Source organism: Gorilla gorilla, chromosome 14 (genome assembly GCF_029281585.2).
Source record: "Gorilla gorilla gorilla isolate KB3781 chromosome 14, NHGRI_mGorGor1-v2.1_pri, whole genome shotgun sequence".
NCBI lineage: Eukaryota > Metazoa > Chordata > Mammalia > Primates > Hominidae > Gorilla > Gorilla gorilla.
The window spans coordinates 38,291,715-38,308,060 of record NC_073238.2 but is presented as its reverse complement, the minus strand read 5'-3'; the positions used below and the strand labels follow the sequence as shown (position 1 = coordinate 38,308,060).

At 44.6% G+C, this 16,346-nt stretch overlaps 1 protein-coding gene across 1 annotated transcript in view; it reads right to left on the bottom strand.

Annotated features, from left to right (window-relative positions):
* SPATA13 (spermatogenesis associated 13) overlaps positions 1-15,112 on the bottom strand; it is a 328,681-nt gene extending 313,569 nt beyond the window's left edge. The window contains exons 1-2 of the mRNA XM_055359682.2: positions 14,704-15,112; positions 10,695-10,901 (exon numbers count right to left, since the gene is read on the bottom strand). Coding sequence (XP_055215657.2) covers positions 10,695-10,734 — 40 coding nt within the window. The 5' untranslated portion in view covers positions 10,735-10,901; positions 14,704-15,112. The remainder of the gene's footprint in view (positions 1-10,694; positions 10,902-14,703) is intronic.
* Between the last annotated feature and the right edge of the window lie 1,234 nt (positions 15,113-16,346).

Below are 16,346 nucleotides of genomic sequence, written 5' to 3'. Positions count from 1 at the left end.
AGACCCCAATATTGCAGAGGTTAAAAAAACAGCACTCTACACTCATTTTAGTCTTTTCTCACCTTCATTACTCAATGATGAACAGAAAACTTCAACATGTCCCACGTGTGGTCATTAAAGACAGGCTCCTAGTTGTGGATAATTAGCGGGACCTACCCAACACTTAGAGGATCTCAGCATCCAGGGCCTGAAAAGCACCTGCAGTCATGCCGGCCAGTCCCACACACGAACCTCCTCCCAACACCTCTGCTTCTATTCTAACAGAAAGTTCTGCCCTTGTTAAGGATGATACCTCATCCTCCAGCTTCCACCCTAATTGTGCTCTCTGAAGCCACGGCAAGATTGTCTCATTCCTCCCTCTATACAATAGCTGAAGCTCCATCTGAGAACTGAAGCTCCATTCATACTACATTAGATATGTTTCAAATTCTTATCAATGAACATGACCCTATACAGGATCTTTTTAATTATAGTTTTGCCATAGGTTTGGTCAAAGGTACTTTTATGGAGCAGTTTAAGTCCCTAATCCTTTCACAGTAGTGTTTCCTTTAGAACATTTTTCTGAGTTGGAATTTAGAAGGCCAGGAGTACATTTCCTTTACCCCAAAACTGTAAGAATGACAAGAATATCCGTCACTGGCAAGAACAGGCTGTGACGCTAATGCGTGGCAATCACTTCATAATTGAGAAGGACATTTCATTGTAACTCCTTGTTACTTGTCAAAAAAAAAAAGAAAAAAAAAAAAACACCACCACCATCACCCACCACTTCCCAGACTTCAGGGAATCATCGCTCACCCCAGCTGGCTGCACTCTCACACACACCTTGAACATAAGCAAATTTAATTTCCCAGACAAATCTGTTGTTGGAATATGCAATGACCTCACCCTCAGCCTGCATAAATACTGCCTGCTGTGAGCAGGGGTGGTTTACAGCTGGATGGGGAGTTTTATGGGAAAGTACCTAGAGATCCCCTTAAAAAGCAAGCCTGGATGCTTCCTCTCCCTCTAGCCAAAGGATGGGCTTTCCTAGGTAAATTCTCACTTATCCTAGCCTGTGGGTTTGAATCCATGGTCCAACAATGTCATGCAGGGGTCTGTGGGAAGGGCTGGGGCATGGACAGGCCACATGCACATGGTATCAGGTCCTGGGCCGAGAATGTCCTTGGCAGAAACTGGCATCAAGCATTTGACATCTGTGAAACAACATCACTCTTCTGAGAGGTGCATGCTTTCTCTTATTTGCAGAGAAGTCTTATTGCCGTAAATGTGCAGACAAGGGAAATATGTTTGATGATGTGGGTAGCACACTGCTAGGAAGAACAGCACTTTAACACCACCACTGCCTTGGACTACAAATGTAACTGGGCTGATCAGCGATGCTCTGAGGCAGCAGCTGTGATTCTGCAGTTGCAAAGTGCCAGGCTTAGGAACCCCAGCTGCCACAGTGGGCCAAGCCTTGGGACACTCTGTCCATGACCTTTCGCCGCAGCAGGTTCATTGCTCCTTATGTAGCGACTTAGACTGTGGACTTTTAAACCCATCTCTGCTGATGCTTCCAGGCTTTTCTGAAAGCACAGCAGCCTGGACCAAGCCCAGGCACATAATATGATGCCCAGAGCATGTTGGTGAAAATATGACAGGCAGCTCTCAGGGCACAGCTGGCTTGATGGAAATTCCCATGCTGCATTGTAAACAGAAGAACAGTAGCTGACGCTTCCTAGCTCTTGCCGTGCCAGGCACTGTTAGAAGCGCTTTACACACATGGCAGCAGCTGCCAGCAGTCATCTATTTCGGACAGTCTAGACAGTGTTTCCCAGCATTGTGGAGCCAAACGTGGCCATGTCCCCAAGTTCCATCCAACTATGGATGTGAGTTTGCCAGGAAGCTAATGAATCCTAGGCTGCAGGATCCCTCTCCTGCAGGGCCCCTTTCAAGCCCAGGGAGGGGGTGTAGCACATGGACCACTTTGTGTTCATTTCTTAAAGAGAGTCCCCGAAATTGACCCTTCAGACCTCACCATACATGGGACTACCCCTGCCAACATTCTTTTCTGGTCTGTGGGTGTAATGGTCCTGGAAATCACACATCAAAGATACAAAGCCTTCATTAGCCTAGATCCCTGAAGACTTCGTGGAGCAGAGCCATCCACCACCACCAGCACCTGCCACCGATCAGACACACCTGCAATGGTCTGTATCCAGGCGGTAAATTTTTATTGTGTCAAGCCACCAAAATGTTGGGCTTTACTACAGGACTTAGTATCACCCTAACTAATACATGCCTTATTTTATATAATTCTCACAACAACCTTATATACCTCATGCTGCTCTGAAGCACAGAGACCTAAGTACACAAGGTCACACAGCTATTAGGAACAGAGCTAGACTCAGACCTCCTGGATACCGATGGAGGCAGCAGGTCCCTGGGTTGACAGCACATGGTTGGACTGCAGTTCTCCACTTTCTACCAAGAACCCAGACTTGAGGAGTGTCAGGGAGGGTGGTTCTGGACCTCAGAAATCTCACTGCAAATGAGCCTCACTATTCTAACTCACTTCCTAGGTTTTGTGAGGATTAAATAAAATAATCCATGTAAAATATTTAGCGGAGTGCTTGGCTTGTAGTAACCACTCAACAATGGCAGTGCCAATCATTACAATAACCCCATGGTCTTCATCACCGTGTCCTCTTCCCGTTTGGGGTGGCTTTCCACATTGCACTATACCAAAGCCTGGGTGAACAGTCCCATCCACCACTGCTTGGCATGGAAGATTTTTCTTCTCAGAAACAATACAGAAAACAACCCACTCACCCACCTCCCAACCCCAGCCCACCTGCCCCCAACTCAGAGTCTCCCTAATCTGATTGTCTACAAATGAAGGTCACTGTGGGATGATTACTCTGTTGTCCTCTTGGTGTTAGGGGCTGAGAAGTATATTTACTTCTTGAACAATTTTTCACAAATGTGCACAATATGCATGGTGCTGGACTTGCTATGAACATGAGTCTTATCAATGCATTGGAGAAAAGAATGCAGTAATAGCAAAGACAGCTGGACACTGCAGGCTGGGGCTCACTAACTTTGCAGCATGAAGCCCAGTGAAGGAGAAGTTCCTTATGACCACAACATTCCCTGTAAATTTTCAAGGAGAAAAGAGGAGCAAGAAAAGAAGTCATCTGAGAGTGTCTTCAGCTGAAAGTTTGCTTACTTCAGACAGAGTGCAGTAAAATATGACCTTTGCTATTTTTACTGGACTGCATACTGATTAGACCCTAAGTCCCAAATCAGTGACTACAGTTTGCAAACACAGGATTTATTGCCCTGAATCAGCCCCAAAGCACACTTACATCTCAGAGAGGGACACAAATGTATTACAAAGAAAAGACAGCACAGGTTCTTAGATGGGCTGCCCTTGAAGGCAATTTTGAGTGATGCTGCATTCCGAATCCATCCCTTCCTCACCAGCCCTGACCAGGATCTCTGCCTTAAGCTTGTGTGCCCCTTCTCCACTCAGGGAGCTGCTGCCCTGCCTGGGACTCTGCCAGGACAGTTAGCAGGTGTCTGTTTCTCCTCTGCCTGATCTTAACCTTGAGCGGGCTTCATCTTCTTTCACTGTCTTTCTCACAAGGCCAGCGGTACACCAGGCAAATAAAACTTCAGCCAACTCAGCTTTCTCTTCTTGCCACACAGGTTTCAGGATTTGTGGGGAAGACACTCAGGGTCTCATCCCAAGACTCTGAATGTGTGATACTATCACAACCCACTGGCACCCAGTCACATCCCATTTCCAGAAGGCATTCTCCTTTAGTTCTCCAGCCATCTGTCAACAGTCATCCATCAACAGATGTTTATGAGCAATCAATATGTTAGGTTCTGGGTGATCACGGGAAACAAGGTAGATGTGATCCTGCTCCCTGGGCATTTACAGCTTCGTGGGGTGCACCCTTTTATACAAGGAAGTAGACAATTATAGCACTGGGCAATTTGCAAGCTAAGGGACATGCTGGATCCTAGAAGAATCCACTAAACCAGGCTGGGAAGTGTTGGGCAAGACTTGCTGGAGGAAGAAGGAATAGAGCTGCTCAGGTTGGTGAAGACTGGGAAGTGGAACAAGGGAGAACATTCCAGAAAAAGGAGCAGATTCAAAGGTGCTGAAACAAGGGTGCACCCTGAGTTTAAGGAATTGAGAAATCACTATTGGGAACAGTGGAGTGTAGGAAGGAGGGGGCAATGAGCAAGGAAACAGAGGGAGTGAGCCAGGGCATGCCAGTCCAGAGGCCATGCTAGTAAGTTTGAGTTTTATTCTAGGGGGAGTGGTGGCCATCAGAGGGTTTTGGCCAGGGATATGGTTTTACAAAACCAGAGAGTTGCATTTCATAAACTCCTCTTGGTGACAGATCATACAACTGCTGAATGTGGAAAAGTCTGAAGGCAACAACACAGCTGGAGGTGGCTGAGGGAATCCAGCAGGGATTGGGTGGCATCTCAACAAGATGGTGGTGACCAGGTGCAGGGTGGTGGACACACTGGAGAGACTGTTTAGGTGGAACTGGTTGTCAGTTGTCTTACTCTGTTTGGGCTGCTGTAACAAAATACCATAACCTGGGTGGCTTATAAACAGCAGATACTTATCTCTGACAGTTCTGGAGGCTGGGAAGTCAAAGATCAAAGCATCTACAGATTCAATGTCTGGTGGGTGACCACTTTCTGGCTCACAGATGGTACCATCTCGCTGCATCCTCACATAGTGGAAGTGGCAAGACAGCTCTCTGGGGCCTCTTTTCTGGGGCACCAACCCTGTTCATCAGGCTTCTGTCCTCATGATCTAATCACTTCCCAAGGCCTCACTTCTGATACCATCACGTTGGGGGTTAGATTTCAGCATAGAATTTTAGGGGGACACAAACTTTCCGCCCATGGCAATACTACAGAGAATAATACAGAAAAGAGTAGATAGGTATGTGGAGAAGCAAGACAGCAAACTCAGGAAGTGCGACGTTACCCTGTGGGTCAGAGGGATGAGTTCAGAGTGGGGCATGTTGAGTTTGAGTTTTCCAGTATGCAGTTAGCTGCATGAGCTTAGCAAATGATATTTAATAATACGCTATTTTGGGTTTTTTCAGTTCATACCAAGCTACTTATGTTTATGTATTCAACTTTTAAAAGATAACTTGAGTAAATCTTTTTTTTTTTTTTTTTTTTGAGATGAAATCTCACTCTGTCACCCAGGCTGGAGTGCAGTGGCATGATCTCGGCTCATTGCAACCTCTACCTCCCAGGTTGAAGCAATTCTCCTTCCTCAGCCTCCTGAGTAGCTGGGACTACAGGCGCATGCTACCACTCCTGGCTACTTTTTGTATTTTTAGTAGAGACGGGGTTTCACCATGTTGGTCAGGCTGGTCTCAAAATCCTGACCTCATGATCCACCTGCCTCGGCCTCCCAAAGTGCTGGGATTACAGGCATGAGCCACCGCGCCCAGCCAAGTAAATCTTAACATTAAAACACATTGTGAGACTAGAAATTTTTATAACTTTCTCACAAAGATATTCTTTCTTCAGCATATGAACCATTTCAGTAAATGGACTACTGCACTGGACTCTCCCCTTAATAAAACCTACTGTCACCGAGCCAGTATTTGATCAATGGTGTTGAAAAGCAGGTTTTACTAATTCTCAGACAAAGCTCCTGTTTCATAGGAGAGCCCCCAAAGACTCCCACAGGCTGCACACTAGGGATGCCAAACAAAAGGACATTTTTCAACAACAGCCAATATAAAGAAGAGGGAGGAGAAAAACCCAACAGCCCGACTGAGAAATGAACAAAGGAAATGAACAGATAGTTGCAGTAAAAGAAATACAATGGCCCTGAAACATTCAGAGGTCACTCAAAATAGGAGAAATGTAAACTAAAACCACACTGAGACACCATTTTCCATCATGAGATGAGCAAAGATGAAGGAATTTTTGCTTCGTTGGTGAGGGCTTGGGAGACAGATTCTTTATAAAGGACACATAAATTGGTACAATCTCCACAGAAGGAAATTCATCAGCATCCAAAATTTTATGTGCCCAAAACATTCTTCTCAGCAAATCAATATCAATAATTCCGATTGACCAACATGCTTGCACATGTGTGAAATGGTTTAAGTTCACAGTTATTCACAGAAGCATGGAAAAAACTGAAAGCCTATCCACAGAGAACTGGTTTATGTAATATGTTATCACCATAGCACAGAATACCATGCGGCCAGAATACCACTGAAAAGATTTAAAACAGTGAAAACCACCCAAATTTCCATCAGCAGGTGAATGAATAAACAAAATGTGGTATATACACATTATGGAATATTACTCAGCCTTAAAAAGGAACAAAATTGGCTGGGCGCAGTGGCTCATGCCTGTAATCCCAGCACTTCAGGAGGCCAAGGCAGGCAGATCACCTGAGGGGTCAGGAGTTCAAGACCAGCCTGGCCAACACAGTGAAACCCCGTCTCTACTAAAAAACACAAAAATTAACCAGACGTGGTGGTAGGTGCCTGTAATCCCAGCTACTCAGGAGGCTGAGGCAGGAGAATTGCCTGAACTCAGCACACACAGGTTGCAGTAAACTGAGACAGTGCCACTGCACTCCAGCCTGGGTGACAGAGTGAGGCTCTGTCTCAAAAAAAAAAAAAAAGAAACAAAATTCTGACATATGCCACAACATACCTGGGCCTTAAGAACATTGCGTTATGTGAAATAAGCCAGATACTAAAGGACAAATACTATAGAATCCGCTTATAAGAGGTACCTAGAGTAGCCAAATTCATAGAGACAGAAAGTAGAATGGTGGTTGCCAGGAGCTGGAGAGGGGAGTGGGAATTCCAATTGTGTAAAATAAAAAGAGTTCTGCAGATGGATGGAGGTGAAGGTTGCACAATAATGTGAACGTGCTGAATGCCGCTGAACTGCACACTTAAAAATGGTAAATAAAACACCAAACTTTTCAAATCCGGGGCTTTTACCTTCTAATTAGTCAACATATAATTGCATAACCAAATTCTTATTGGCAAAATCAGGTCTTTTGGAGAAAAAAATGCTTAATTCAGTGGCTGACTGCCTATGTTGGCTAAATATAAACAAGGTTGCAAAAATAATTTTGGCAGATTCCCAGAGCTAAGAGTAATGAACATAATATTTAACCTTAGAAGTACTTAAACTTTTCTCCAAAGAATATAACTCCACCATCATGGGAACTATTGATTTTTACATTATTCAAGCTATCTTTTATCCACTGAAAATGTAAGTATTTTACAAGCAGTGTGGCTCCTCATTTCCCGGTCATAGACATATTCTAATAGCTAGCCATGAAAATATTTTCTGAAATACCACATTAGCTATCTAAATAGAGACACAACCACTGAAAGAAAACCTGCGAAATAAGACCCCAAGATTATCCATCCCATAAACTAAAAGATCTGCTTTCATTATAAATGAATGTCTCATTTTACTAACAGGTTCAGTGTAGGTTTCAATCCTCTAGTTCATTTAAAATATCAATCCAGGCTACTCTGGGCACACTGCCTATGGGGTAGGCCTGCCCCATGTGGAGTAGTAACACACACACACACACACACACACACAGAGATATCCATTCACCTCTAAAATAACAAGATTGGAAACTTGTCAAATTTCCCATAATGTAAAATGATAGGTGATTGTGCTTCACTCTCAATATGCTGAACTCCTTGCACAACGAGATCCCATGATGTTTCCAATCTGAGGAAACTGCAGACATCTGGGTCTGAGATGGAATACAACAGCAAAAACAGCCTGAAGTGACTGAAATTCCTGTGGCTAAATGACTGCTGTATGGCCCCGATGCTCTTTCTCAAGGCTAAGATCTTACAGCTAAGACATCATAGCCAAGAGCAGCTGAAGACAATGCTATTTCACAAAGGAGCAAACCAAAAAGATAAATTAAAGTTGAGAAATCCACACCTCTAAACATTTTCCCAGGCAGACTTTCCCAACCTTGTGTATAAAAATGGAGATACCATCATCCTTGCAGCTTCCTAGAGACACTAGGGGGCTCCTGGATGAAAGGCCAAGGGGTTGATCCTTGAGAGGCATTTGGGATTCTTAGAGAAGACATGTTCCATCTTAGGCTGGTTTTTAGAAGGAGCAGAAGGGACCTTAAAAACTAATCAAAACCCTCTTCCTGCAGATAACACATGTAAATCTTTGGGAATTTGGCTCGATAAGCATTTATGCAAGACTTGCACCCAGGTCTCCTGATGCTCCTCTGGCCCATTCTGATCTCTGTCTTGTTATCTAAATAAAATTCTTAGATGCCCCAATTTTCAAGATACGAAGGCTTTGCACAACAAAAATAACATTTTGCTTGTTTGGAATTTGGCATATAGTTTCCTTAGAAAGAGGTTATACAATGACTAGGCCCCTGGGCGAGCCGAAATACCTAATGCGTACACGCGAGACCATGGTATGCTAAAAACACTTGCGAACCTAACACCCCAGAACTGCATTTATTATTCCAACTTGAAATGCCAGGAAGGGTGGAATGAGCGACAGCTGCACTCCCTTCTCCCCGGGGACTCCTCCAGCTCCAGATCACTGCTGATATCATGAAGGGAAGAGCTGAGGTCCGCGGGTGAGGAGAAGCGCACTTGCAGCTAATCCAGGGGATACTTAGTACCCAGGCTGGCTTCCTCGTCCCTGTGTGTCTCTTCTCCCATCCGTCTCAGCGTATGGACCGCTGGCTGTTGTCCTCTCTTCAGTCACCATCTAGGGTTGTGACCAGCACTTTTCTCCTTTGCCCTGCTGTTGGCCTCAACACAGTCTTATATTCTTATGTTGCCTGTGTATCCTTCTGTCCTGGAAATGAACACTCAGGCAGTCTTTTAGGACTTTCCAATGATTTACCACTACTATCAATAATGAAGAAAGAACAGCCCTCTCTTCCTCTTCTTCAGCCCAGTCCCTCTTTTATTTCCTTCAGACCCTGATGAAATTCCTCCAGGAAGATAAGGCTTGAAACCCCACAGACAGACTCACACTGGGGCAGACACAACCAGAGCTAGGATTTCCTGAGCCACCCTCACCGGACTGGAGGAAGACCCTGAGCTGAAAAATGGGACAGAGCCTGGATTGGGGATGGGGTGATGTGAACATGCAGGAGACAGGTAAGAGGAAAGAAGCCACAGCAGGGGAGGATCTGGGCCTCTGGCCACTGAGCCCCCACATCAGCCATTCCTGGGGTGGCCATGCCATGACACAATCTTTCCCATGATTCCCTGTGTATGCTCACCCTCAGCAGGATCATAAACTACTCAGGAAGAAAGGTCGTGACACATTTCATGCCCCTGTCAGCACTGAGTATACAGGGAGTGACTGGTCAATACTTGTTGAGTGGTTTGAACTTCCAAGCCACTCAACGTCATTGCCATCTTCGGTAGCAGAGGGGAAGAAAGGGCATTTCACTATGCCCATGCCTGAGGAAGTCATCAACAGCCAGAGCAACTGTTTTCCCTCACTCTTTACACATCTGTGTTTGGTTATTCTGTTCCTTAATTTGAGGAGGGTGCGTCTGAGGTGAGCATTTTGATTAAAAGCTGCTATAAAAGCAGCAACTGAAGAGACCAGCTCACCTCCTGAATCTGTGCAATGTGATGTGCACAGCCGGCCAGTTACACAGATTTCTGGCTCAAACAAGGAGAAACAGACCATTCTACCTTGCAGGGACTTGCATTCATGTTCAAAGCTGACTTTTCAAACTCTAAGTGCTGGCACCGATCCCTGTTCTAATTAAGTATGCACAGCTCTCAGAAATAGGCAGTCTTTTTTGGCTGGGATAACAGTAGCTGTTCTACACAAGAACCTGTTTCTGAAAGCACCGATCAAGGAAAGCTGCTGGATCTTGTCCAAGCAGTGCATTCCGAACACTTTCCGTGTTCCTTGGAAAAGCTCCACCAGGTGCATTGGAGCCCTGCTCTTCAGCACGGATACTGCAGAATTTCATCCGGGGCCTCACACTTAAAAGTAAAGGGGAATGACTGGGGTTGGAAATGCGAGGATGACACAGACCACAGCTCCACCACTCACGGTGGGAAGGACAGGTGCTGCACGGGGCCATGATAGAAACAGATTCCTAGAACAATGCACACGGTTTCTATTCAACTTACAGAGAAGAGCCAAGAAGCAACCTCATAGAATTCTTTCAGCAAATGATGGATAAAATAGAAGACTACTCTCCCTCCCTTTGAAGGCAGAATATAAAGTAATGAAGGAAGTTAAGGAGACAAACACAAGTACTTTGAGACTCTGATGACTGGTGAATACCGAAACTTCTGTGGCAGAAGACTCCGGAACCTTCTTCTTTAGCTGACTTGAAACACAGTATTGATTTCTACCTTTACAAAGCAGACACTATGTAGTCCAGCCAAGGGCAAGGCACTGACCACAAGACCTGCAGGCTTCGCCCTAGACCCTATTATTTTATGACCACATATTTTAACAATTGGAGTTCTTGCCACACATTCCAATTACACCCTTGTTAGTTGCTCAATGCCTCAGTGAAAACCTTCAAATTCTACTGGCTGCCCTTCACAAACAGCCTGAAATACTCTGCCATAGGTATCTTGTTAGAAATAAGCATGGATAATGCCATGCAGGCAGAAAGTTGCTCAACTTACCTTCACAGCCAGGATGTTTGTGAGGCCTACGCTTTGCCATCTGTGTGGTGTTGCCATTTCATTTTCATCAGGCCTGTGGTGCTGCACAGGCAGCGAATATGACTCCGATCACTCCGCAGCTCAAAAAAGGCAGACAGACAGGTCACTCATAGCTGGAACTAGGCTTCATCTTCCCTTGTCAGAGCTTGACAAGGTTTGAAGCTGGCCCTGCAGAGATGAGAGTGAAAATAAATTATGAAGCCAGCTAGATATAGAATTCAGTTCTGGATGTTTTTAAAAAAAAACAACCAATAGAATATACTAATGTAAAAATAAATGGCCACTATTTGCTCAACCATTTATTTATGCTAAGAGAAAATACTAATGAGAATAACAAAGCAATTGAAACAGGTCAACAGGTTTTGTCTTCAAAGTCGCAGATCAGTGTCCACTTTTTAAAAATTCTCTGCTCTGGGCTCAAAATTCACAGGATGAAGTCCTGACTCCAGTACCTCAGAATGCGACTGTGTTTGGAGATAGCGCCTTCATAGCAGTAATTAAGGTATAATGAGGTCACATGGGTGGGCTCTAATCCAGTATGACTGGTGTCCTTATAAGCAGAGATTAGGACACAGACAATATAGAAGGATGACCACGTGAAGACGCAGTAAGAAGGCAGTTGTTTGTGAGCCAAGGAGCGCAGTGTCAGAAAAAACCATCCCTGCAGACTCCTTGATCTCGGACTCCCAGCCCCCAGCATTGGGACAATCAAGGTCTGTCACTTAAGCTCCCAGGCTGTGGTGTTTTGTGATGGCAGCCCGAACAAAGACACGCTCTCCCATCCCCTCACTCCCATTTTTGAACAGTGGCTGGTTTTCGATCAACTTCACTTGACTCTTCCTTCTCAATCTCACTTCATTTTGCTCCAGGGAGCCCCTCTCCAGCTCCTCCTTTCACTGGCCCTGCCCCTTTGTCTTTTGAAAGAGTTTCTCTCACCTTCTTCCCAGACGGCAGAGCAGCCTTGGGGAGGTGAGGGAGAGAAGGGATCTTGCACCTAGCACTCCAGGGCTGGTGAGAGACCCAGCCTCCCAAAGCTCACACGTGTATCTGGTTTGCAATGGCAGAATAAAAATCATGTGACACGGTCAGAAGATGCACCTCTTCCTTTCTGGGTGACCCTGTCTGACTCGTTCAACTTCTCTGAGCTTCTGTTTTCTCACATATTTAAAAAATGGTGATGTGAATTCCTGAGTGGTTGTTGTAAGGCTCAATGAAGATAATGCATTGAAAAATATTTCATATGCTAATCACTACAACTCAGTTTTTCTACCTATGAAATAGGTACTCCCTAGCATTTCACAGTATAGTTTAATGAAAAAAAAATCAGCAAATAAGCAAAACTTCTGTGACTCAGGATAGTATCTATAAAAGTATTATTTCTACTCTAGTTTTCATCAGTCCGGTCAAGTTTATTTTTGTTTTTTCTGCCAGTTATTATTTATGAAGAGTGTTGTATTTGATATTACGAAGAGAATTCTAAAGACACAGAAGACCTGGTCCTTGCCTTCAGGGATTCTGCAATCTATTTGAAAAAATAAAATTTTAATAGTAAAATAGCTTATAAAATTAGTTCAAAGAGGTTTCCCAGGCTGCAGTGGAAAATGCATAGCAAAGTCTTCATGCAGGACCAGCCAGGTCCATACCTGAACTTTCTAGGTAGAAATTTTTCCTATGACCTCTCTAATGTGGCTGCAAGTGGAAAGTAAGAAATCTGACAAAACATTTAAAAAGTTAATAAAAACTTAAATGATAACTAGTGTATTTTGCTTTAAACAAATCTAATGCTATAGCGATTTATTAAACACAGTACTTTAAAACACACACATCTTTACATGTTTTAAAATCATGAATAACCAAATTTAAATTTTCTCATTTACTTCCCAGGAACCCCTGGAAAAAGTATTATTGACAATGACAACATTCCAGTTGGAAGAACACATCTTCAGAATGCAATTGGTATCTGATTTTAGAAATACGTGACTTCAGATCTCAACCAAAAAGAAAATTGCATTATAGTTATTGTTTTTAAGAAATTCACTTACCATTATGAATGATCAAAAAATATGGTCATTCAGGTAGTGAGGATTTAATGATCAAAGGGCGAATGTTCCAAAATATATGTCATAGCAGTGGCTTTTGGATCTTGAGCCTGACTGGCCGTGAGACATGAGGCTTATCACTGCACTTCTCTGAGTGCTGGACTCCTTCTATTTTAAATGGGTCCAATAATGCCTGCCTTGAAAGAGCAAAACCCACAACGCAAATGAAATTCCAAGCTCAGCTGCGGTCTGTGTACCTGAGGCCCTGGCCAGTAGCAGGGGCTGTCCTGGTGGCATCTCACAATGAGAATGTACCACAGTGGTTTACAACTGCTTCCTAGCATTTCCGGCTCCCTAAACTGTGAATTTTTCTAATTCAGTTTTGTATGTCCCTCTCACCACTTATCTCTCTGCTCTCAAGTCTAGCACTGTACACAGCACATAGTAGGGCCTCAATAAATGTTTGATGAATGAGTATCTGAGTAAACAAATAACATAATTTGTAAAATAGAAGTACTACTGTAGCTACAAAAAAACTGCTCTAAAAAAGATCATTCGAACCCCTTGACATTTTTTTTTTCCTATGGTATATGGCTAAAACAAGTAATCTTTGACATAGTAAGACAAAATCACCTAGCACATCTCCATGTAAGAAAATACTCATAGAAATAAAATGAGGCTGATGCTCTCTAGTCCTTTGTGAAAGTCGTCATCTTTCCAACAGTAGAACTGTCTGCATTTTTAGTACTGGGCCTAACATTTAGTACTGCTACCTGCTTTATATATTTTTCTTTTGCAAATGTTTTTGGTTAGTATGTTTGAAAAGCTGAGGAACAATTCGTTTCGTGGATCCAAATCTGGTTCTGTACTTTACTTTTTAAATGATAATTAAGGAACTCCCGTCAGTAGATGCTACCTTAAAAACGAGGAAATACAATGTATTTTTTAAAAAACTTTGTTGGCCAGGCGCAGTGGCTCAAGCTTCTAATCCCAGCACTTAGGGAGGCCGAGGCGGGCGGATCACCTGAGGTCAGGAGTTTGAGACCAGCCTGGCCATTATGGTGAAACCCTTTCTCTATTAAAAATACAAAAATTAGCCTTGTGTAGCGACGGCCGCCTGTAATCCCAGCTACTCGGGAGGGTGAGGCAGGAGAATCGCTTGAACCCGGGAGACAGGTTTCAGTGAGCTAAGATCCGCCACTGCCCTCCAACCTGGGCGACAAAGTAAGACTGTCTCAAAACGAACAAAACAAAACAAAACTTCGTTAAGTAGGAGTACTATTCTTGTTCATGTCTTCCATAACACCACAATCCAAATACTTTCAAAAGCAGAGCATTAAGGTATTAAGTAGGTGATAGTTTATTCCCTAACCAAGTGACAGAAGCTGCCAGCGGACTGTGGATTGACACCAACAGACACACACACCAACGAAGCATCAGAGTGGGGGCTCACGCAGTGACGCTGAGCACCGGGAGATTCCGGCCTCCCCCGCGGCCCCTCCGTCGCCCGGCAACACAGCCACGCTGCGGCTCGGCCCCTCCCCTGCTGCCATGGCAACGCGACCGCCGGGCTGGCTTTGCGCAACTACTGCCCTGGCGCCCCTATGCGCTCGCCCCTTGAGCCTGCTGGGGCCGCGGCAACTTTTCTTTTCTTTTCTTTTTTTTTTTTTTTGAGACGGAGTCTCGCTCTGTCGCCGAGGCTGGAGTGGCGCGATCTCGGCTCACTGCAAGCTCGGCCATGGCAACTTTTCTAACCTCACTGCACCTATACCTCTATCCCTTCTCCTACCCGGAGCCGCTGATCATCAACTTTCACCCCCACTTCAGGAAAAAAATGTTCCACGGGCACAGGATTTTGGCCAAATGCTGCTTGGCTCTACCTTCTCCAAAAGTGCGGGCGAGGTGACAATCTGTAGAGAAAGCCCACTTGCCTGTCTCAGCATCCCTCCTGCGTCCTCAGAGGGTCCTTGGAGGGATCCCAGCATCCCGCTCCGAGCTGGAAGTGGGAGGAAGGTCACGGAGAAGCCAACTGGAAACTGTCCCGGGTGCGCGCCGCCCCCATGCCCTGCGCCCTCTTCATTTCCTCGGCCAGGGCGGGACCTCCCAGCCGCTGGGCCCAGGACCGCAGCGAATCAGTCTCTGGCTCCCCTCCCAGCAGAACTCAGACAGGCTCTGGACGGCTGTCCGAATGCCGCGTTTCCCTGGCGATGAGCAGTTCCGCATCACCCTCTGCGGTTAGCTCGGCTTCCAGGGCCGGGGCTGTGCTATTGTTTGCTGTTCTTCGTGGGTAGGACGGTGGGGGGCCCGGGCTGAGCCCGGAGCAGGAGGACCTGGGGTGAATTTCTTGCAGGCCTTTTCTCTCCCTTCTCCCAACCCCTTACTGTTGCATATTCATAAGAAGGCGGGGTCGTTTCCCATCTCCTTTAAAATTTCCCAGGCTTGAGGATCAGCGGAAAAGAATTGGGGTATAAGCGTTTGGGAGGGATCACTAGGAGGCGAATAGGGTGGGAGAAAGAGTGGTGACACAGACAAGCAAATACAGGATTCCTGTTCACAATTTCTTCCTCCACCCTCAGGCAGCAAGGACACACACACACACACACACACACTTCTTAATTTCAAAGAGATCCTGACTGAAGTGGGAATCAAGTTTCCAACACATGAACTTTAGTAGATACATTCAAACTGTAGCAGGTGGTAAAACTATCATGATTGGAAGATGATATAATTCTATCCCAAGATAATCAATTGTTAAACTATTAGAAACAAAGGAAATTAGAAAGTAACAATATATAAAAGATCACTATGTGGTCTGCAGAATGTAGGTGACAGAATTCATCGGTGAACTTGAAGATAGACCAATAGAAAGTATTCAATTGAAAAATAGAGGGCTGGCATGGTGCCTCATGCCTATAATCCCAGCATTTTGGGAGGCCAAGGTGAGGCCGGGAGTTCAAGAGCAGCTGGGAGACATAGCAAGACCCCCATCTCTACCAAAAAAACATTTTTTTTTTGATTAGTTGGGTGTGGTGCTGCATGCTTGTACTCCAGCTACTCCAGTGGTTGAGGAGGAAAGATCGCTTGAGCCCAGGAGGTTGAGGTTGCAGCGAGCTGCGACTGTACCACTGCACTCCACAAAATGAGACCCTGTCTCAAAAACAAACAAAAAAAGACAAATAGAGAATGTTAGGAGACCTGTGAACAGCACTCCAGCCTGGGCAACAGAGAAACTCCATCCCTGAAAAAAAAGTAAATATAAATAGATGAAACAGTCAAACCAAAAGACAGAGATTAGCAGGTGGAATATATTAATAAAAACAAGAACGTATGTGCTGTCTACAAAAGATGCTATTTAAATGCAAAAGTACAAATGAGTCGAAAGTAAAAGAATGAAAAAACGCATACCATGGAAACATAAGAAAGAATGAGAAAGCTGGAGTAGCTGCATTATCACAAAGAGATTTTAAGAAAAAAGTGGTGCTAGAGATAAACAAGATCATCTCATAATGATGTAAACCCAAAGTAAGTGGAAGGAAAGAAATAATAAAGGTAACAGTGGAAATCAATGAAACAG